The sequence below is a fragment of the Nylanderia fulva genome, unplaced genomic scaffold (assembly GCF_048542155.1).
Source record: "Nylanderia fulva isolate GAGA-0341 unplaced genomic scaffold, ASM4854215v1 Scaffold22, whole genome shotgun sequence".
Classification (NCBI taxonomy): Eukaryota; Metazoa; Arthropoda; class Insecta; order Hymenoptera; family Formicidae; genus Nylanderia; species Nylanderia fulva.
Window position 1 is genome coordinate 2,978,693 of NW_028190285.1, and position 25,143 is coordinate 3,003,835.

General features: G+C 31.8%; 1 protein-coding gene across 3 annotated transcripts in view; it reads right to left on the reverse strand.

The window, feature by feature from the left end:
* Positions 1-50: 50 nt before the first annotated feature.
* Positions 51-25,143, reverse strand: part of LOC114928712 (aquaporin AQPAn.G) — a 32,690-nt gene continuing 7,597 nt past the window's right edge. For 2 of the 3 annotated variants that reach the window (XM_029299980.2, XM_029299981.2), the window contains exons 3-5: positions 18,305-18,498; positions 3,118-3,261; positions 51-1,474 (exon numbers count right to left, since the gene is read on the reverse strand). In XM_029299980.2, coding sequence (XP_029155813.1) covers positions 1,076-1,474; positions 3,118-3,261; positions 18,305-18,498 — 737 coding nt within the window. In that variant the 3' untranslated portion in view covers positions 51-1,075. Of the gene's footprint in view, positions 1,475-3,117; positions 3,262-18,304; positions 18,499-20,589; positions 20,911-25,143 lie in introns of those variants that run through there. The other variant, XM_029299982.2, reaches the window with a different exon arrangement.

Sequence of the window (25,143 nt, forward strand, 5' to 3'; positions counted from 1 at the left end):
GATCGAGAGAGGGAATATTTAGCAAGCATAAGAACTCATAAACGCGAAAATATCGATAATAAAAGAATATATTTGTTAATGTTCTCATTTGTATCTGTGCGTTATAAGCTAATTAATTTCTAGAGTATGCTAAATTATATTATAGATCAATAAAAGCTAATAAAAATTTTATCTCTCGATACAAGCTAACTTAAGTACAATATATACAAAATTCAGAGTCAATGGAAAGCGATATACAAACTGACAAATAGAATTTACGCGATTGATAATGATCCTCAATTATGATGAGATTATAGCTGATAATTATCTTTTATTCTATGCATTCTAGAGAAGAATGCATTTAATTTCTTAAAATGAAAAGATAATTTTTTAAAGGAAAGACATCGATTTGATATCATACGCATTATTGTATAATAATTATATGTGTATCTCTCTTTTAGTCCGTAAAATATAATATGAAAAATTAATATAAAAAATCATTAATAATATAATATCAATTTAATATTAATATAATATAAAACTATTTTAATTTGTATACACAATACAGTATTATACAATAATGTCGATATGTTTTCGACTATGTTTTTCGATAAATTATTATATACCATCAGCTATAAAATTTCTAAAGATAAAAAACAACTAGACAAATACAATTTAATAGATGGTAAATGATGAGAAGATCTTCACGTATAAATAGATAAAGATTAATACATTTCGAGAAAATAAAACACATAAAAAACACATAATACGTGTGCATATGTTGAATCTACATTTACAGATTATGAAACAGTTTCGATTCAAATATCAATAGCTCCCAATTTTCTGAACTTTTCGTATCTAGCATTTCGATCCTCTCTAATCTGCAGTGGATCCAATATATATATCTTACTTACAAATATATATTCTCTGCAAAATTCTATTCTTTTACAGTTGTCATACGTTTGCAACAAAAATCATAAAAAAATCATCATCTTTACTACATGTTCATCTCTTTATTTACAGCTGGGAGACTTTCGATCCGAATTTTCGCGAAATATTATTATTAGGATCCGTCTCACGGATTTAAGCAACCCTTTCAAAAGTCGTACGAACCCTCATCCTCATCCCTGTGGGCCCTCAGACCCATCCTGTACACGCCACCGGCCAAGAGGGCACCGAGCAGCGGACCCACCCAGTAGACCCATATATTCTGATACGCATCCTCCACCACAGCTGGACCCAGAGTCCTGGCGGGATTCATGCTGCTGCCAGTGATGGGTACAGCTGCCATGTGAGCCGTCGCGATCGTCAGACCGATCGCCAACGGGGCCCAGCCCTTCGTGTCGGACCTCTTGGCATCTGTCACTGCGTGCACCACCAGCACTAGGAGGAACGTGATGATGGCCTCCATCACGACACCCTGAGACACCGATACGCCGTGACCCAGCATGGTGGCACCGAGGCCGTTCGCGGGCTGCGTCCCGGGTATTATCAGCTGGATGGAAATTGACGAAGCGATTCGATTAGATGACTCGAGGAGGTTTCGCGAGGGAGAAAAGGTATTTATAATTGCTCGATCTATGTATATGATAAATTTCTTTAAAAAATGTAAATGATCTTTTATAAGTTAATTGGTTTTCCTTTCTGAGAGACTCAGATGCAAGGTGTATCTAAATAAGTGCGAAGCATTTTTGGAGATGATTCTTTGTCGAAAATTAAAGAGATTTCTTATATAAACATATACTCTTATATTTCTCCCTGAAGAGTTTACACTTTTCTAAAGAGGGAGGTAGAAATTAAGTTTTTATTTTTTTCTGAAATATTTCAGACTAATTAAAAAAGTGAAACCACCAAGTTTCATTCTTTTAATTTGTCTGAAATGTATATGTTTATATGTATAAAAAAACCTATTTAATTTTCGACAAAGAAAATAATCTCCTAAAATTTTTTACACTTATTTAGATACACCCTGCATAAGAGTATATTATATTATGGGTAAAACTCTCAGGGTGGTTTTATTATATATTGTTATAAATCGATAACATTTTTTCATTAGCCATATGGCAAACAATTTTTTAATTACTACTAAATCACAGCATTATATACGCAGAATTTTCTTTTAAACTTTATCTTGAAAATCATGGTAATCATGGGACAATACGGTATTAAAAGAATTTTGTTGTTACTATGTACATAGTAAAATTAATCGAACACATTTTTTATATTTTATTGTGATAAATATTAATATTTTTTATTGTGATAAATATTAACCAGAGAAACTTATAAAATTCTTCCAATACCATATTGTCTCATGATTACCAAAATTTTCAGAATAAATTTTAAAGAGAAAATACTCTGTATAAATAGAACACAGATTCGTGAAATTTGCATAATCTTTCCTATATTCAGCTACGTTGACAGCGTTAAATTGATGATGAGGAATTTAATAATTGGTTTATTCGGTCACGGTCAATTAATTAAGAATACGCAAAATGGTATCGCACGTGTTCTCTCACGAATGACCCAGCCGGAGATCGGTTATGCGACTAGTTTTTGATGTAATGGGTGTGCGTGCGATTGATGAAGAAGGAGAGGACCTTGACCTTGCGTAACAGCGATTTAATTGATACGAACAAGACGGAGCTCCGTGCCAAATCGAAATGACAGCCTATCAACGATCGATTTCACGCTTCGGCCGGACGATCATTACGATTGCACGCGTATGTAAAGGAACGTACGTAAGGCACGTTCAAATGAAAGTATCGAGTACATGACCCGCTGACCTCCCCATATACATTTTATTACTTATACAATACGATTTAGCAATAAATTCGCGATAATTTCAATTAATTTTAAAAAGATTAAATCTCTTAAAAATGACAATATAAAGAAAATTTGACTTATCCGTTTTCTTCTCTTCGACATTTAAATAATTATTACATTAATTTAAAGCGCGTGTTACATTCAGTTTTTGTCATCTTCTTTTTAATCGAAGAAGTTTTTAAAAATCAATAAAAGTTAATTTAAAATTTAGATTAATTTTCTTTGAACTTTACAAAAAATAAACTTGGCAAACTTGAAAAAAAAATAGTGAAGTATAAGCGTTGCAATGAATTTTAATTAAATCTATAGTCTTACCTTAAGAACAGCAGCTCCCGCAATAGCACCGCAACATTGACAGACCACATAACTAATTGTTTTAAGAAGACTGCAATTTCCGCTGACCATCAGACCGAGTGATACAGCTGGGTTTACGTGACAACCGGAAATCGGACCTAAAACCTAAAAATTCAAAAATTATTATCAAACATTAATAAATTTTTATACTAATTATTACAATTAATTTAGAGTACATAATAATATTTATATAAAATATTAATAACTACACGTAATTTAATTAACATAAAAATAAATATTAAATATCAATTAGAAAGCGAATAACGTAACATTTTTTCATTGTAAATTAATAATTGTTTATACTATTATGATGAATTATAAAATTACATTTACGTGTATGTAATAATATGTATTTTTTAAATAATTTCCTTCTATTAATTTTTTGCTATATTTCTATTGTTTCATTCCTTATTAGACGAACGTATAGTACGATTCGAGTTTCGATCGGCGAACTTGTGACTAATAAAAGTCTGGGCCGTGAGAAAATTTCTAAAGTCTGTTTCATAATCATCATGCGGTCCCACGCCTACCGCAAAAAGAAGGAGAGAGAAAGAGAGATGAAATTTGTTTCTCGGATTTATCTCGAACGATTTCCCAACGATCAACGTCGCCGCGACAGGCGTTTTGACAATCTCGCAGCGTGTCACTGCGTGTAACGCCTGCTTGTAAATTCTTCTTACGTACCCGGCATGTAATTACGTGGAGATCGCATGAACGATTCGGAATGATCTCGCGAAACGTCCGACCTTCTCGTAGATAGACGGATAGATGACATCTGTTTATTCTCTAAGAACATCTCTAAGAATATTTATACGAAAATATCTATTTTACAAATATAAAAATAATATATGTGATGTAACAAATATTTTATTTTTAAATTGATTTAACTAATGAGGCGAAAAATAGTTGGACAATCAAATAAATAAAATATAAAAATTATTAGAGACTGAATGTCGAAGATCGTGTAAATTCATATATTGAAATATTTACTTTGTATTTATTAAAAACACACACAAGTTAATTTATCAAAGATATTTCATTTTATAAAAGAGAAAGTTTTAAATTAACAGAAAAAGCTATTTTTTAAATTATTTATAAAATATGTGATTATACAATTTAAATATAATACACTATATTTATAGATAAATAGAACGAATTAAAAAATTGATTTTACATCTAGGTCTCTCGTACACGTGTATGTTGATTTGTATTATCTATGTATAATTTATAATGTACATTATTACATACACGTGTGCATAAATACATATATACAGTATCTTCCACAAGTTTAGAAACATCTTACATTTTATAGTTAAACAATCGCATGGCAGCGATCTGTGCAAATTTTTTGTATGAATATATGGTGAGATATTTAAATGACGATGTACAAATGTCATTTAAATATCTTACGATATATTTATACAAAAAATTTGCACAAATACACACGTGTATGTAATAATGCACGTTATAAATTATAGATACAAATCAATATACACGTGTCCGAGAGACCTAGAAATGTTCATGTAAAATCAATTTTTTAATTCGTTCTATTTATCTATAGGTTTACTCACAATTTTTCCTAGTATACATAATAGTATATTATTCTTCAATTTCATTTGACAACTTGTTATTTTTTATGATTTAATATGTCGTGATTTAATATGTTTACAAACTTATGATAGCTTGACGTTTGTTAATATATATAATTTTTTAAATTGAGGCAAATGTGAACCTAGAACAGTTTATGTAGGATTCATAATAGCATTGCGTGTGAAGGTAGCAACCTTCGATTAGCAAATCGACAGCTGATGATAATCGCAATAGATAAAAGTAAATCGTTCTAATTCTACTGTGCAAATTGCTTGTAAACTTATTTTGCAAACTGCTGGTAAATATCTATAGATCCAATATAATATTGGCGCAAACATTTTACATCATAATTATATCTATCAAATTAAACACGGAGAGAATTTGCTTTTAGAATTTATCCTGAAAATCATGATATTGAAAGAATTTTGTAAGAGTTTCTCTGATTAATATTTACCATAATAAAAAATATTAATATGTACATAGTAAAATTAATCGAACATATTTTATATTTTATCATGATAAAAATATTAATTAGAGAATCTTATAAAATTTTTCCATGATACACATTGGTTCCATGATTACATGATTTTCAAGGTAAATTCTCAATTTACCTAAAAATATCCATGTGTATACGATGTAAGCATTATAGTTTTATTATACGTGTGTACGATAAAATAAATTAGAGTATTTAAAAAAATAGTAAATTTTATATAATTCTAAAATTACGGATATATATATATATATATATATATATATATATATATAATTAACTAAATTAAAAAAATATGTATAATAAAACATGTTATACAATCGCAGACTCTTTGTAATAAAATTTGATGCATATCGGATATGTAACGTCAATAAAATTATCCCGACACGATCGATGTAAGTATCCTCTCCTCACGTCGACGCGAGCACGCGGTATCTCGATCTCACAATCAGAATCATTGGAATGAATCCGGCACGCGAAATCCAGTTCGCGCAGACTCCGCGGCGTCGGAGGATTCGTCTAGGTTCAGAGTCCGGGGCTCTCGTTGGGCCCGACGCGGCCCAGTTCTCATGCACGCCGGCAAGGTCTCGTCTCGCCGCGGGCGATCGGCATACATATGCGTCGACCAGGATTACGTAAGTGTTCTCTCTTTCTCTTTCCTTTTGTCCCTTTATCTCTCCCCTTTCGATTCTCGTCAATTCGCGCTCGCTAATTCGCCGAACTTCGCCGATTCGCACCGTACCGATTTTTTGACCCCGAACAAGTAGTTGCCCTTCAAAACGCGCGATCGTCAAATTCGTCGAAAATTCACCGAAGACTTCGTGTAATATATAATATACCAAAAATCGAGCTTATCGCTGGAAAAAATCGGGAACGAATGTACGAAGGGAGGATCCTTGAAACATCTATATCGTAATTTTAATGAGAGAGACTCTTTAATGACGGATTTCATGATGAAAGATTTTTGGTCGAAGAAATTTTTGATTCGGGCAATTGAAGCGGGCGAGATCGACAATCGAGAGAGACAGATTCTTTTGTGTCGATCTCTCGAGAAGGGAGAGAACCGAGCGACGTGGCCTTGCGGCTTGCCAGGTGAAATGAAAAATCCCCGGACTGTTGCACGGACTTTAATTGACACGTGCTCGCGCGACGTATGTCCGTCTCGGAGAAGAGATCCATGGTGTATATATGTATATATACGTACATATAATAAAGAGCAGGCTCTAAAGGGGAAAGTTGTGCATACTTTCCGCGACTCATCGGCCTTCGCTCGCAACATTGTTCCGAGAAAAGTAATAAACGGGCCTCTGCGGACGCCCGCGCGCCAAATCTCGATAAGAGTCTCCTTTTTGGGGACTCGCGCGCGATCCTATCTCGGAGCAATCGCGATATTTTCGGGCCGAAATGGCGTATTTTTTTTTTCTTTGGGTTCGAGGGTCAGCGCAGATCCTCGCGCGTTAATTTCGAAGATTTTTTACAAATGTTTATCCTCGAATGAAGTTAAACAAAAAGTGTGACAAGCTTGTCTCTCTTTTTGGCGAGATGGACTCTCCTTCGTATGAATCTTACGCTCGATTTCATTCTTTCGAGACCGAACAGAAAATTAAAATTAAAATTAATTTCCAACATCCGTTCCGGTTTGCTGATAGATCGTACGATCTCGAATTATCCCGCCGTTTCGCGCCTTCGGGGCCTCACGACCCACAGCCCGCAGTCATAAGCCGCGTGCAAAACGCGCAGGAACGGACTCGAAGGAAACAATATATCGACTATCGAAGAGAGTATTTAATATAATAAATAATAGCCAATAAAATGAAGAAAAAAAGCTTTGAGCTAAAAATATATATCGCAATTGCATTTATCCTGTATATAGTCAATTAATTAAATCAATTACATCAATTATATTTTATATAACAATCATTTAATTAAAAAATATAAATTATTTTAAAAATTATATATCTAACTTTGCGAAAAAAATACATTCTTTCGAAATTAATAAAATTTCTCACGAACGGAATAAATCCGAACCTGAAGATGCACGTTTACTGCACACGTGCCGCGCTCCTTTTTCGTGCGAACGAACGTGCACGTGTCATACGCGTTGCTGAAACTTCATCTCGAATTAGCGGCAACAGGTGCAAGAATCACACGAGCGCAACAAGTTGTTCTAGAATTCGCCCGATAGGTAAAGTTGATCGCCTTGAATCATTTTTCTATCTTTTCAGATGGATCATCTTAGTTGTTATCCATATTACTGAGTAAACTGAAGGCTACCAAAGATTTCTTCTCTTGTTTCGGCAGTAAAAAATCGCAGTAAAACCACGAACTTACGAAATTACACGAGTGTAATATGAGAAAAGTGTCCGATTCTACAAAAGTTGCCGAGCTTTTCTTCTTTAATATTTTATTTACTATATTTTTAAGAAAACTTGACAGCAGTAAAATCGTGACATAATACAGCAATATTAACTAATAATAATAAATTAGTAATTATATAATATTTTACATATATGTCTCTACAAATGTATAATATATACATGATTACACAGAGAGAATTTTCTCTTAGAATTTACTCCGAAAATCATCCGTTGACAATATGGTATTGAAAGAACTTTATAAGAGTTTCTCCAATTAATATTTTTTTTTTAGTAAATATCAGAGAAACTCTTATAAAATTATTCTAATACCATATTGTCTCACGATTACCATGACTTTGAGGGTAAATTCTAAGAAAAAATTCTCCTCCCGTGTAAGAATAAATGATTATAGAGAATAATAATTATCGGTCAATTTTTGGGTAAATTTTACGTGTGTATACAATTTATTTCAAAATACAATCATTTTAATTAGCTGTGTTATATATAAAAAATTTAATTTTCTAGCTAAATATTAAAAAAATAATTAAAATGTTAGAAAGAGGCAATTAAGATATATTCGAAGCGATTGATGTATTGTAAATGAAATGTCGAAATAATCATTTAACTCGGATCAAAATCGTGACAAGCGATTTATGGGAATACCTGAAGCAATAATGATAATATGAATAATAGCGAAGAAATGGGATTAAGATGTTGAGAAAGTATTTCACGCTAATAAAACGAAAAGGATATCGGGATCCAGCATTAACGAGATGCGAGCAGTTTGTGACGGCAGATTACGTCTCTCCTCCTTTTCGAGACGAGCCGTCATCGTCCGTCGACTCGTTCGAGCGTTAAATACAACTGCGAGCAAGCATTAAATAATGGGCTTTGCCGACGTATTGTCAGTAATTACCGTAAGGTGTCTGGGCTCGTCGCGCCGTTACAAATTCGTACACGTTGTCTGCGGCGCTCCTGCAGTGCGGAGGCGCAGGATCGGATTCGCAAAATCCTCAGAAAAATTCTAATCTTGAGAGTTTCTTCCAATATGCTATAGCGTATTAAAATTTCGCTATTCTTCAAATATAACACAGCAATTAAACATACATTAAAACTTGTTGATAATTATTCATTAACAAGAACCTAGAGAGATTTTTCACTGTATGTGTTATAATTTATAATTATGTATACATAATAATTTATATTTTTTAATTAAATATATTGTGCAGAGTAATTCATTATTTGGCAGTATAAATTTAAAATTTAACTGTGGGACGTATCTATATGTTTGAACTTTAAATTTCTTCAAATGTGCATCAAACATAATTAAATGATTTAAGAACTTAACCGGAGAATATCGAGCCCATCGATCTGTTCTTATTTTTTCCAATGCGGGCCTGTGTGTATAGACATAATTGGGCTGCGTGACGCACACGAGCTGCACAAGACATAGGACAATGATCTTTCGCCTGTGGGCCTGTTTGCGTAATAGCGCGTGCACGAGGGAGCGGTATCTCTCGGGGCCCGAAAAGGCCCCCAGCAGGATGACTCTAATGTTTGCCAAGGGACACTCTTACCGCAGAAGCGATTTTGTCTTAGATCAATTTTATTTTATAAATTCTATGCGCGTACAGAAAAAGATATTGGATTTTCGTTTAATTTCTTTATCGGCTCTTTATTTTTTATTATATAAAAAATCTTGGACAAAAGACAAAAGATTTAGAAGCCACACTCATATATACTTTTATAAAATATTATAATCTCGAATATGATTAATATTACTTTATCGAAATTTAAGCTTTCTCTTATTTTTATTAATTTTATAATTTTAAAAACTGTCACGAGAACGTCAATGTTAATTTATTTGTACAATTTTACATAAATTCATCGTTTCTCGTATAATATTTCTAATGTCGTCCCACATAAAATTTCAGGAAACATAGCAAGCTCCGAATTGGCTAAAGAAGTCGCATAAAAATGACGTAAGTTTCTTAGGCTCGGGAGAAAATAAAGTATCGAAAAAAAAACTGTCGAAAGAGCCTTGGCCCGGCTCTAAAATCAATATTGGCGAGCACACGAGTTTTATGCAAATTCTTCCGAAAGAAAACAATGCGGCACATATTGCACAAAACTGGTGGGACGGGTAAAACCGCGAGAAGAGATGAAGAACTACGCGAGGCAAAGTGCTAGACGAGAGAAATATCTTTCAACGAAACAATTAGCGTTCGTCGTACAGCGAGGGACGATTATTAATTCAACGTCATAAGCGTAGAATGTGAGTAAGAATGCACTCTAAGTCGTGCGCTCATTTATCTTGCGCCCGCAAATCGCGATCTAATTTGTAAGATGCGAGATAATAGCAAAGACATTTGTGGCGATTACGTGAGCAAACCCAGATGCTTATCTCACGCTCGCGGGATGATTAATAAGACACTCCCTTGCGGGTGATTTCTAAAAAAGGAGCCCTTTTACTCCACTTAATTATCACTTTCATATTTTTCGTTCACTAACTTAATTACGTTGGCAAATTAAATGAATATGAAATTTAATGAAGGTGATAATCAATTTCACTAAGTGAGACGTAATTAATTTGACGTGTAATTGCCAACGCCCCGAACGGTAAACTCATCCCTAAGTTAACAAAAAATATCTTCAATCATAAAATTCTAATTAATATTTTTACATTCGTTGTTATCTCAATTATTGAAATATTGCATTCGCGGTTTAAGAAAATATTCTTTCAACTTAAAAATATTTTACTAAAACGTGTATATAATTTAATATGTATATGGAAGTCAACGTCTTAAATAAATAAAATTGTAATTTAAATTTTATTGTTTAAAGTACCTTATACATATAATTAGGTTAATAAGACAAATTAAATATTCAAATTAGAAGAAGATTTCGTGAATGAGAATTTTCGAAACATTCTACATTTCGAAAGATATGCAAACAAATTTAAGACATGCTTACATTTATTCAAGATCTCGTTGACGAATATTAATTTGAAAGGTTGAAACCTCTCTAGAATCTTTTCCTCTAGTTTAGTTAGCGGCGCAACAATCGATGTTCTCCAACGATCATCTCTCGTTGTTGCATCTCGCGTTGCGTAAGCGTTGCACTCTCGCCCCTCTTGCTCTCGCATATTAAAGAGCCGCGCATTTGCGTATAATGCAGGGCGAGATGCGTGCGATTTGCATTCGAAACAGGATCGACTGTGACTTTGCACATCTACATCTCCCTCCTTTTCTTCCCTTTCTCTCGCTCCCTTTCTCTCTTTTTCCCTCTTATTCGCGCCCTTCCCATTTGCTCTATCTCGCTTCAAGTTCTTCGTCCTCCTCCCTTGTGAATTTCCCTTTCTTTTTATTTTTAATACCGCCATCCTTAACCGGACCGCGAAAAAGAGATGGCAGAATGCGAAATGAGAAATGAACCAAACTGCACAAAGTTGCAAGTGCACGGGTGGATTTTTTTTATAACACTTGCGCAAGCTCGACTCGCGAGTTGCTCTTCTTTATCTTTGAACTTATTTTTTTATAAAGCATAGATTCTGAATTGAATTCAAACAACCTTCTCAATCCTTAGTCATTGTAAAATAGATTTTAGATTTTTTTGGATTAATTTAAATTGATCTAATCAAATTGTGCCATTGATAAGAAGTGCTAGGTTCTGTTATAATTATATATAAAATATTATATTAATAGATAATAGAATTTTTCTTTATACACTCACTCCAAAAAAAAGTGATAGACTTAAAATTTGAAAATCATCAAATTTCAAATGACGATAACTTCGTAAATAATAAAGATAGAAAGGTTTCTAAAAAATGAAAATAAAGCTTGGAATCTCTGCTTTAAGAATCTATTTATTTCAATGTAACGAGATAAATTTATTAAAAATGGCGGATGACAAAACAAGATAATGCAAAATTAAAAAATAATGGCCATGTTTGCCACGGAACATGGTGTGAGTCAAATGTCGCAACTGAATGGGATAAAAAGCATGCAATAGTACAGAGTTTTCCCTTTAAAATGCTTTTTTATTCATCTCGATATGATGATTTTTCGCAGAGTTATTCGCATTTAAAGTAAAACGCTACCTTTCTATTCAAATGCACATATCTCGGCGAAAACTCATCGTATCAAGATGAATAAAAAAGGATTTTAAAGGAGAGACTCTGTACTATTATATGTTTTATATCCCATTGAGTTGCGACATTTGACTCACATCATGTGTCATGGCAAACATGGCCATTACTTTTCAATTTTGCATAATCTCGTTTTATCACCCGCCATTTTTAATACATTTATCTCGCTTAATTGAAATTAATAGAATCTTAAAGTAGAGATTCCAAGCTTTATTTTAATTTTTTAGAAACTTTCCTATCTTTATTATTTACGAAATTATCGCCATTTGAAATTTGGTGATTTTTTCCTAATTTTACGCGTACCGCTTTTTTTCGAGCGAATGTAGAATAATTCCTTTTAAACTATAAAAAACTTAATAAAATTTACATCTTTAAAGTTAAAATTAGGCAATAAAAATTCTTTAAGCCTGGTTAGAAAAAAATGTTTTAATTTAATTAAAGTGTTTAATTAAAATCCTATTTTAATTATCTTAAGGCCATATTAGAGAAATTTAAAGTTTTGACAAATAAAATTGATATTAATTAATTTTTTACTTTGATTTAGTTTAAAAGAGGTTGTGAAAAATTTAGGACGGAGAAAAAGAATTGACGTAAAATGTCTGTTGAATAAATTTGAGACGATGAAGGAGAGAAGAGAAAGACGATTGTGTCGCCGACGACGCAAGGTTGCACGATTTTAATCGTGGCGAATTGCGGGTTTCGCAAGCTAATGAAAAGTGCGACATGCTCGCCCGGTGTTCGTGCTTTTTGTCAGGTCTGCATCTCGAGATCTCTCATTGTAGTCGAGTCGCGTCGAAGAAATAACATCTTCTACGAGTATTTATTAAAAAATTAAAAATTAACAGCATGTACACGAATAAACGATCTAAAATCACTTTATACCGACAGAAAATTGTTTAAAAATATATCTAAACTTATACTAATTAAATTTAAATGTTACTTAATTAAATGTGTGATTAATATCAAGAGAAGATCGCAAAAATATTCATTATTTAAATTAAAATTCCATCAAATTAAATATAATATTATTTTAATGTCTATTAAATTTTATTTTGCGCATAGAAATTAAAATAGAAGATAATACATTTCTTAATAATTCTTATTAATGAGTAATTTGTCTAATAACCATAAGCACTCTAAGAGCCTAGTGAGAACATCCAGTGTGATGTGCGATGTTGGCTAACCGTTATGAGGACATCTCTTGTCGCGCACTAGATCCGCGATAATTATCTTGGACAATTATTTCATCTGGATAAACACGAGCGGCGGAGTCTCTCAAATATTTTTCCACCGTTACTCGTATATAATATCTCCTTTGTCCAAGTCTCTCTCTTTTTCTTTCTCCATCATTGAGAGAAAAGTCACTTGACATTTCCCTATCAATAGCGGCTTTATTTAACAACGCGATTCTGTATGCCCACTTGTATAAATTATGACTTTTTTTCATCCCAGGACAGAGGGACAGAGTCGGATCTATAAATAATGCGGCTACAGATGTCATCTGGGGATGTATTCGTCTTTTTCTCTCACCGGCTGTGCAAAGGCGACTGGCACAATAAAGCGCGATCGTCAACACCAGAGACAATATCGTTATCGTTGCCCGTTCGTTAGAATGAGACGTTAAAGAGACTTAGTATTCAATTTTTGCTTGAATGGGACCGTCGACTCGAAGACGTGTCTTCGATCTCGAGCGAAGAATTTTCGATTGAGTCGTGTCTTAACGAGATGATGCGTGGTCAAACGCGCTTACGAACGATTATATCACGATTGAGATATATGTAATTGGCTATCAGAGTTGGGAAGAAACACGCACATCTGATGTCATCTGAACTCTAGTGTCAAAATACCAATTGATTTCAATCTCATAAACGTACAAATTGTTACCACGATTAAAAAAGACATGCTTAACGTGAACAATTAGCTAAGAAAATGTGAATCATCTCACGGAAAAATGCGTCAATCTTTAACTTGTGAAAGAAATGAATAATTTTAATTTTTAATTTATTTTTTTCAATAAAGATTTTTTTAAAAAGAATAAAATATAAAATTGACTCCGAAAAAAATTATCTAAAGTTTTAAAAATTTCTGAATCTATAATTGTACAAATTATACGTATTAAATAGAAACAATAACATATAAAAAAACACGATTATAATTTAATATTAATAATATAAATTTTGTATTTAGGTATATGTATAATGATATTAATGTATACTATAATTAAAAAATTTAATAAAAAAAAAGTTAAAAAAAATTTAAGAAGCCAAAATTAAAAATTAAAAAAATAAACATAATCCTAAATATATATATAATCATAGATAATATTATCAACAATTAGACATTATTAATTGTTAAAGATTGTAAAGAGGACTAGACTACAGTTATATATATTTTTCTTTTTATTATTCAATCAAAAAATGTTAATAGACGAAAACAATTAATCTTTTCAATTTAGGACCTCGTTATCTGTCCTTCCCTTCTCCTCCCACTCTCTTAAAAAAAAAGAAAAGTAAAAATTACGCGACTTCTAAAGCATCGTAGACGTTCACATCCGTGCCGCGGGCTGTCGGAAAGTGAAGTATCAAAAGGGCGATGAGCGGAATAAGAGTGAACGCTAGTCTCTCGAGTTCCCCAGCTCCGTAGCTCTCGAGTAGGTTGTCAGAAGCCTCCGGGGCACAGTTGCACCATCTCCGGAGTTAGACCCCCTTGGGCGAACCGGCGGCCTTATTTACCCTTCCACTATGCTGGGCCCGGGCGGCCCACACGCGCGTATATGCTTCGTCGTGTACGCTTCAATTAAAACGTGTTTACCGCGACTAAGCGCGAAGTTCACGATCCGAGCCTTTCACGAGAAAAAAGTGCAGAGCGGAAAACGCAGATTGGAAACGCAAAAATTATCATTACGAGATAAACAACTAATTTTTTACTATTAGAGAATATTAATCTCGAAAAATGGAGTGAATTAAATTTACATTTAATTATTATGTTAATCGACAGACATTCTAATGAAATGAGATGGGAGTCACTATATGCCTATATTTTTCTTACGTATGATTTATCGATTTTATTAAATATGTTGTTAATTTATTGCGTATTAATATTTGTTTAAAAAACCATTAATAATTTTTATAGAAACCATTAATACAACAGAGAGAATTTTCTCTTAGAATTTACTCTGAAAAACATGATAATTGTGGAACAATTTCTGATTAATAATTACACCACAATAAAAATGTTAATATCTACTAATAAAATATCAAATATGTTCGATTAAATATTTTTTATCGTGGTAAATATTAATCAAACAAATTCTTATAAAATTCTTCTAATATCATATTGTTCTATGATTACCATGATTTTCAGGGTAAATTCCAAGAAAATCCTCTCCGTGACGAACTCCATAATATATGGTAAACTACTTATGAACTGTATATTTTTTATTTAAAACTTTTTTCAAAAAGAACTATCGAATTAATATAAATAATATCATCCAACCAGCAATGTTCGTCAATATGTTATTAATTATGAAAACTATTTGCTATAATTAATTTTCCTTTCCTGTAACATTCATATGCTTGATTTTTAATTTGTTCCAAACAACATTTGACTATATAGAAAATAGCTACATTGAAAATGTTCGTGTAGGTCAACGAGGGAACCATTCATCTCGTGATCGCGTCGCGCGAATTCTGATTGATACAAAGGAGGCCGCTCGAGTGTTCTTCGCAAATCGACCGTTCGCCGAAAGTTCGCGTGTCGACAGAGCTCTGCGTTATAAATTGTTTCGAGGACGAGGCCAACTCGCGAATTCGAAAGGACGAGCGTGATTTAAGGATGAGATCCCCTCGTTCCTTCTCATCTATTTAACCGCCTCAACGAATGACCAATGATTTATTTTTGCTGCGCAATCATTTATCAAAAAAGTGCATATTCATATTAGAAATATGAACGGAAAATGGAAATTTGCAAAACGTTGTAAGGCGAAAATTTTCAGCGTTTTAATTCCAGATACTTCTTCTATTTATAATAAATTCTATCTATAGAATAATAGAATTATATCAGAAATTTATTTCTTTCATGATTCATAGATAGATATAAGAATAAAATAAGATAATAGAGCAACGTGTGCAGAAAATGCTAAATTGCAGAACATTGCAAAGATTAGATTGGAAGAAAGAGAGATTTGATTTGACAATCGTGTAATTTCGTAATGAGACAATTTAAGCGATCACCATTGATAAGAATTAATCACGCGCAAGAATCCGGATCGGAAATATCAAAATTATGTAGCGAACGATTATTTTGCGATATCCGATCTTAGTCTTATCTGGATTCAATCACGATTAAAGATCATTTTTATGAGTGATTATCTTATCTTCGTCCTGTAATCCTTATGCGGAACATCGATTTATCATATCGATTATAGAATAACGTATCTGACGTTTTACATAAGTAGATTCACACGGGAAATTATTCACATTGAAAAAAATTATTAACATAATAATTTATTTCAATACCGTCTTATAAATCATTTTTTTTAAACAAATAGATATTTATCTTTTGAAAAGTTTTTGAAAAAGATTTTCTTATATCAAATAAATATTTTTTCACATTAAATCAATCTTATTAGTTTTAAATGATTTATAAGATAGTATATTGAAATCAATATTTATTCGAATTCAATAAATTTATTTTTAGTGCATGAATGCTCTATGAGATACAAATCACGATATTCTCTCTTTTTCATTCACTAGTATTGAGATATTAAATTAAAATATATTAATGAAAGAGCTAGGTCAAAGCAGGTCGTTTCGCGGCGAATTAAACCTCTTATTCTCTATAAGAAAAAAAAATCGATTCACGAAACGAGAGTGAGAGTGATTAGGTGGCTGAGTCGCAAAACTTGAGCGAAGTGAATGGACTCCCCACTCTCTTTCTTTAGAGTGTTCTGTCTGTTTGAAAGACAGGGCGTCCCAAAAAAAATATTTACAATTGTGTGTGGCTATTTCGCGAATAACAGATATTTTAAATAAAAATAATAAAATGTGCAATCATAATTATAAAATTGCAATTTTAAATATTGTGGAAAGAATGAATAATTATGCAGTTGTCAATCTCACAAATTTATGGTCGCAATTAGCGTCAAGAATGTAAGTTACTGCATTTGTTATTCGCTGCTGTTGGAACAACAAAATACAAGAGGCACGTTTTACAACTTCTACAAAATTTATTTGCAGACACACGATCTTTTAAGAAGCGCGTGTCTCCGATCCATTCAGCGAATATCCGAAACGTAATCGTGATCGATGTGGCTCATTTAGCAACCTGCAAGAGCAGGTTTTACGAGAGATGCTATAGGAAAACGGTTCACACAAGATGCTAATTAATTATTAATCATGATGTAACAGGTGAGACGACAAAACGCACTTCTGTTTCGTGCGTCTTTGTTGATGCAAATATCCGAGCGGATTATTAAGACATCGTCGAGAGGATAATGCTAATCCTCTTTATTTGGCATATTTTAGAATCTCTCGCAAAGTCCTTTGGTTCGTGAACATTTTTGCGAAACTATCGTTTTATCTTATATTAATCCGAATTGAATGAGGAAAATTTGTTTTCTCATAAATTTTTGCATTGTGGATTAATTAAATGTATAAATTACAATTGCAAATTGCATTATTTCGCATTGCAAGAAATTTGATACCTATTAAATATATCGTCGATAATTGTGTGAAAATTGTACATTATGTAGAAAATTAAATTTTCTACTATTAATTGTCACGTGTTGCAAAAATACCGAAACTATAGAAATGCGAATAAATTATTATTGCAAATAAATTAATTATTAATCAACACAAATTAAATATTAGCTTACTTACATTTAATATAAAATAATAAGCATCAAAAGAGAGTAGAAAATATTCGACAAAGTAAAATGGAAGAATGCTCACATCTCTTTTTATCAACACGCTCTTTACGAGATATCGCAAAGATAAGAATTTGCGCGAGCATAATAAAATATTCTGGACAAGTAAATCTTAGTTCGTATATATCGTTATATATTCATATCACAATTTTTTAGTATATAAACTCGCGAATTTATTTCGGTAGTTATATTCAAACAAGCGAAACACCAAAAAACGGGATAATATAAGGAAGAGAAAAGAAATCGTAACATTTTTATATGAGATAGATATTTCACGTTCTCCACATTTCTAAATTTGTAGAGAAATACTTTTACCCTATTAATCTTTTTTTTATCGCGAAATAATTTATCGTTTCGTCTGTGTTATTTCTCATAATCACGATTAAAATTCAATAATAATTTACATTTGATTATTCTAATTTTAATTAAATTTATTATTTTATTTACTTCAAAAATTAATTAATTAAATCGCAGACAAATAAATTATATATTTGTATAATCTCTAAGTTGAACTTCTCTTTAACATAGAAGTTTTAAATAAGTTTAAGAATGTCAGATTAAAAATTTTGTGCCTTGAGTTTTAATTATTCAATTTTATATGTTCGAATACAATTTTTTATTTTTATAATAGCACTTACCTGTGCCAAACTTGCCACGGCGAGGCCAAAGGTGAACGCAATGTGCAAAACAGTCGGTGGTGTATCCAAAGACCATGTGATGCAAGAGGCGCAGCCTAGGAGGACCAACAGAAACGTGCCCAGAATTTCGGCAAACAGCATCACCAGGAAGTCGAGCTTGGTGACTTCCTCCAGACCGACGAACTCCTTGACACCTGCGCAAAAAAAAAAAAAATCAAAAAATTGAATCCAACTCGTGATCCGTCCTATTTTTCTAAAAAAATCAATTTTTTCTTTATTAAAGAAAAAAATTAATTCAATTTCTATAACTGTGATTTCTGCAATGATAATGTAATTTATTTGATTTAGAAAATTCCTATAGATTTCACAGTTTCACAATTCTTGTATATCTTGTATTTAAAATAATCTAAGAAAAGAATCAATATTTTCATGACTTGTTATATTAACAAACAAAAGGTACTAAATGAAATAATAGGCAAAGAAACAATAGGCAGTTCGCCATAAGCAGCAGTCGCGCATAACAGAGATAATTTCTGCGATATCGTTTCTTTACTATTATTTCATTTAATACCTTTTGTTTGTTGTTAATGGCGAGATTGATTAGAACGTTTCGAAGAATATTTCTTTTTAAATCGCGAACTTGGAGGAACTCATTAAAATATAATAAAGAAAGTGTCTCTTAATTACATGGTTATTCATACGTCATTTGAGAGCTTTCGCTATACATTTGTGAAAATATTTAATTTATTTATTAATTTCTATATTTAGTTCAAACTCTATTCACAGTCAATCGAGATTTTTATAGTTATATTTTTTATTAAAAGTTTATTAATTTATTTCATAAACACAGTTCATATTAATTGGTGATTAAATTAGAGAATTTGAAAAATATTGAAAAGATAGAATTACGAGAGGAACATTTTTTATCGTAACTTTATAATAATTTTTTATCACGATATCAAACGATATGTAAGAAACATGTGTCTCATCGCATATTGAAGTGCGTTGGAGTGGATTTACACAGTTGATTAAAAGGTGTGATTAAAAGGTGTCCACATGATATCATATCCAAAATAAACACACGTACAATATAAATTAGAGATGACAGTTAAGTGCGTCCTCGTGAGGAATTTCCCAAATATCTTTGAGTGCCAAAAAATTTTTAAATATACCGATGACCCACTACGAAACAATATTCATATACAAGTGATAATACATTTCATTAAATTCTGATTGTTAAATGTTAATACTCATTAATTCATAGTTTTTAGATTTCAGTTTTTAATCTATTTTTGAAGAGTTTGCTTTTATACTACATTCAATATATATATATATATATTTCTCAAATATTTTTTAATATTTGATTTTTCAATATTATTTATTCGATCGATAACATTATTTGTTTTTCCTGTATAAATTTTAACGTATAACAGATAAAATGTTCGTAAAGAGGAATCATGATTTTGTAAGATTTAAACAAATAACAGTGGTAATTTTTTTTTCTCACGACACCTCGTGTAAACGGATTATACTTTTGGATCGTAATAATAGTGTGTGCGGTTTGCCTATGTAATTTACTAGCCAGTCAACAAACGACGCATATCTTCGTTTGCATGCATCGTCACGACGAATACTACCTTGAATCGTATTCCTCCACTTATCATTTTCATTGATCAACTACTTCCTCCTTTTTTCTATATGTATGATCGGGATAAAAACTTCATCGTTTATGTTAATAAACTTTTTCGTATCCTCAAAATACTTCAAAATACATTGAATTTTAAGCAACTTTAATTCCATTTTTGACATTCATCGTTAGTGCATTTTGAGAAGAATATATTACTTATCTAGTGTAATAAAAGTACTTTGTATTTATGTATATTTTATTTATATAGAATAGAAATATTATTTTGCTAAATTATTCGAATCACTGACCTGTAAAAAATTTACTATCTGGCGCCTCTTAGCGAAATCTTATCTTTTCTTGATAAATTCTAAGAAAAATGTTTATGAAAAAAGTACAAAAATAATGCATTGAAAAAAAAACAAGATAATTTACGATAAATCTATAAAATTAAATAAATATCTTAGGAAAACAAGATAATTTATGATATAATAAATTTGAAGAATTCTGACAGAGATATTATAAAGATAATATAGATGGTCAATTTTCCGCTCAGTAAATTTTCATCCCATTTCATTCACAACTCCCATATAATTCTCTAAAAGGCAAAGAAACCTTTTTCAATCTCTTCGTTGACATTCAATAATTCCGTACCACATACCTTTCCACTGTTTACTCATGATTGTTCTCTCTTTCTCTAGCACAATTCACTCTACCACCCCTTCGAATTTCCTTAAAATCTCCTCAAGGAAGCTGAACACGTCGACGAATCGATTTCGATCGCGTTCGACGACCTCTCCAGGCAGAAATCAATCTCCTCAACTTGTCACAAACTTGCAAGGCTATCAGAAAAACGGTAGAGAAAAAATGTGGAAAATCGAAAGATATATATTTGAAAAAAATGCGCGAAGAGAGCGGAGGACCGGCACTTCCTGCGCTATCGCGAGTGCACACCACGTGAGAGAGTTTCTGGGCGACGTGCGCCTTCATATATCGCTTGCGTTCGCCGACCACGGGGTCCTCCTCCCTCTTTCCAAACAACGCGGACGCGCGCGCGGATCTCCCTGTTGCCCTCCTGTCACCTCTTCAGGGCCTCCCACCGAACGTGCGGCGAAAACTTCTTGAGGAAGGAAGAAGTTGGGAATTGCTCGGGGCACAACTGAAGTTCTATCCTGTCGTTCACGATCTGTCAGGATGCGAAACCCAACCTGTCATCGGGTATCCCTGACAACGCGGTGGAAAGCTCTTTATTCAATTATTTTTTGATATGAATTATGATATCGAAGGATTTTGATAGAAGATCCTATTATTGTGTGAAATTTATGTATGAAATTTATTTGGAATTTTTGCATTAATTTAAAGTCAGAGAATTTTCTCTTAGAATTTACCCTGAAAATCAGACAGCAGAATATATATTTTATAAAAGTTTTTTTGATTAATATAATATTTACCACAATAAAAAATATGAATATGTATATGTATATACATACATAGTAAAATTAATCAAACATATTTCATATCTTATTGTGATAGATATATACATTTTATTATGATAAATATTAATCAAAAAAACTTTAATAAAATCCTGCTGTCTGAAATGATTTTCAGGGTAAATTCTACGAGAAAATTCTCTCTGGGTTAGAATATTTCTCCAACACTTTTTCACGATCAATCTTTTCAAGATTGTCTAAACAGGTTTGAAATGCATTTTTGCATTTTTGAGATTTATTTGATACAAGTTCTGTTCGCGCGTATATGTTTTAATTAATTATCACTAATTATCTAATTAATCATCGAAAGCTACGTTATCGAGCAATGGTTCGAAAACTGTAGAAACATATAACATGTGTTGTATATGGTAAAACAACCATGGTAAAACAACATTCGTGAGTGTCATACGAAAATGTTTGACATGTGTAACCCACGTGCGTCGTCCCGTACGCACACGTGGACACTGTCATTCATGAATTCGCGGATCTCATTTAGTAGATAGATGACCTTTAACGGCCAATACTAATTTGTAATTTATATTCTTACATAATGCATTAAAATTTTAATTTTGAGAATTCATAGAAAACACGTTCGAGAGAAGCAGCTTTTAATTCGCATACATTCGTCATCGATTTACTAGCTATTTTTCATTTCTATAATTGTTTATCGAAATTTCTTTAGCTATATATTTTATAAAAAGAATTGGTACATTGGGAAAATAAAAATTAAGTGTATAAGCATAAGCAAATAATAAGAGCAGAAGAGCAAAAGAAAAAAGAAACAGAATATAAAAAAGAATAAAAAAATCTATTATATACATATATACAAATGTGACTAAGAGATAATGAATTAGCAAATTGCATGTTAAAATATGGCAAATGAAAAATGTGATTAAACAATTCAATTATTAAAATTAAACCACACAATTTGCATAAAGTATTAAATCGGTTTAATATGTGTAAATATATAAAATAATAAATCAAATTTGCATATTTTAAAAAATAGATTTAAAATTTTAAATATATAGAGATTCGTCTGCGTTAATAAATAATGAATAGTATGATATGTCAGTAAACTGTCAAATTCGATTTCGTGTAATTCAAACCTTCTCTCTGTCTCTCTCTCACTTTTTTCACTTTCATTTTCATTGAATAAAAAGACTCGCTTTTAATGCTCGAGTTGAAAAATCGCTCTCGCGTGGGCGTGACGAGAGGCGATCTCTTTCAAGTACAAAAATTCAATTCAACGTGATGTATATTAAGTCAACGAGTTGCCGTAATGCAGCGGAGCGATATAAAAATGTCTGCAAACTTTGTCGATATCATGTCCTTGGCGAATTCGAGATAAAGAAAAAATAAATATACTGAGTAAGCCAAAAACTAGAACGCTTGGAAAGAAATGTTATATTATATACACCTTTGTTCATTATATATTTATATAATGAAAATAATTTAAATAAAAATATAAAGTCTCTAAAAAAATTTCACGGAACAAAAATTAAAAAATTCTGAGAATTCTACATTACAAATTTATTTCTTTATAATTTAAGGAAAATAAAATAGTTTCATTTTTTACGCTGTCTAAAGAATAAATTTTCTAATTTTTATTCTACTCACAAATTAAAGTCATTTCTTTCTCTTAATCTCTTTTTATGACTCTGTCGAAAATAAAGGATATGAGAGGCGCGTAGTTTTACATCATAGCGCGTTATCAGTGTTTATCAACGCTACCTGAGGCAGATAAGTATTACGCCGTCGAGAAGTTTGCGTTCTCTCTCTTTCTCTTTCTCTTTTCTCACTCTTCTCGCCAGAACCCAGTGTCAATAGACACGGTAATTAAACGCTATTAATTGGGTCGTTATGCGGCGGCGAAGCGACTCGGTTGTAAATAGCTTCCGCAATTAGCGTTGTGCATTCGTCATTCGTCGTCGCGTTGCATTCTTGAGCGCTGCACTTGCAACGAGAATAATTACATCTGTTGTGTTGCTTACATACGTAACCCGCGAAAAGAATTCACATCACATGCGCGCTCGTTACACGCTATATTGCGTGTATTAAATACATCTCGTTCTTTACCATGTTGATTTAGATAGGGGAACTTAATGAAAATTGTACAATATCGATGGAGGAGTATATTTACTTTGTAATGTGTGAACCACAAATGTATTTTAGTCTATCGCAGTATATGTACTGCGTAGTATACGATTGCGAAAAAGTTAACACGTGAGTAGAGCAGAAAAATCGGAGAGAAAATTTCCCTCAGATCTACAATATCGATGGAGGAGTATATTTACTTTGTAATGTGTGAACTAGAAATGTATTTTATTTTATCGCAGTTAATGCGTAGTATGTACGATTGCGAAAAAATTAACACATGAGTAGAGCAGAAAAATCTGAGAGATTAATTTTTTGGAAATAAATATAGAATTAAATTATATTTAACAAGCCGAAAATATAATTTAAAAAAGTATACTAACACTAAAATATATAATAAAACACAATGAATATTGAGTCACACATTAATCAGAAGATTGATCGGAGATATCAATCGCGAACACACGGATCTAATGTTTTATTGGATATCTCGCGGAAATTGCTGTAAAAATCAACGAGATGTTGTTCGAAACATAAATCGCATTCAAGAACGTAAAAATGCTATCAATTATAGAAGAATTCTCATCCATTTATTACATTATTCAAAAAATGTCATTATTTAAGCAAATGGATTTGATATCAAAATGATTATCGAAATTGTTCTAGAAATTGGAAACATATTTATTCATATGTTATTGAATTCAGGAATTTAATAGATAAAATTAAATAATCCGAGAGAAAGAGAGAGAGAGAGAGAAAGAGAAAATAAAAAATAGTATAATAATGAATATAATAAAAATGTAACAAAAATATAATACAATATAAAAATTTAATAGAAAACTCCTTATGACTTTAATATTAATATTATTTTTAATTAATTCAATTATAAATTAATTTCCTTAGACAATTTATTTATAGGAAAGAAAATAATTGCAATAAGAGATATATTTATATATATTCAAAATATATTCAATTAAAAAGAAATATTTGCAATTCGGGAAACATAAAAAAAACACTTATTAACTCTAAACTAGAAATTGTAAATTTTTGCATAATTAAAATGCTTAATATATTATTTGATAGACATTGGCTATTTGAATAATTATTCTCATAATTAGTAATTATGAGTCATTTAGATTTATTGCGCATTTAATGGATCGCTCGAGTGCATAAGGGGCAACATAGAATAACTGCGATTGCATCTCCAGCAAAGAGATCTTTTTAACTAGCAAAAAGATCAAAAATAGTAACCCATTTCTATTTAATCGCCTACCCGTATATGCAAAATTAGACGAGCGATTAAGTAGATTCGTCGCGATAGCGCGAATGAAGGCTGATTATGCGTTGTTTCTGAGAAACGGAAAAACGCGCACGATTATGCAATACGCGTTCGGGAATTCGCAGGATCGGAAATCATGACATTTCAATGCAAAACATACTACAACGCTTTAATGACATGCCCGGGAACAAGGCATCGTGATTGAAGAATGATTTAGCATAGCTGAGATCATTGATTGTTTTTTTATTTAACTCCTTCCGTAATGACTTCTAACAACAAGATTCTCAATAACGCGTATGTATTTTACTACATACAGTAAAAGGACAAATTCATCGAATTCGGAAGCAATTAT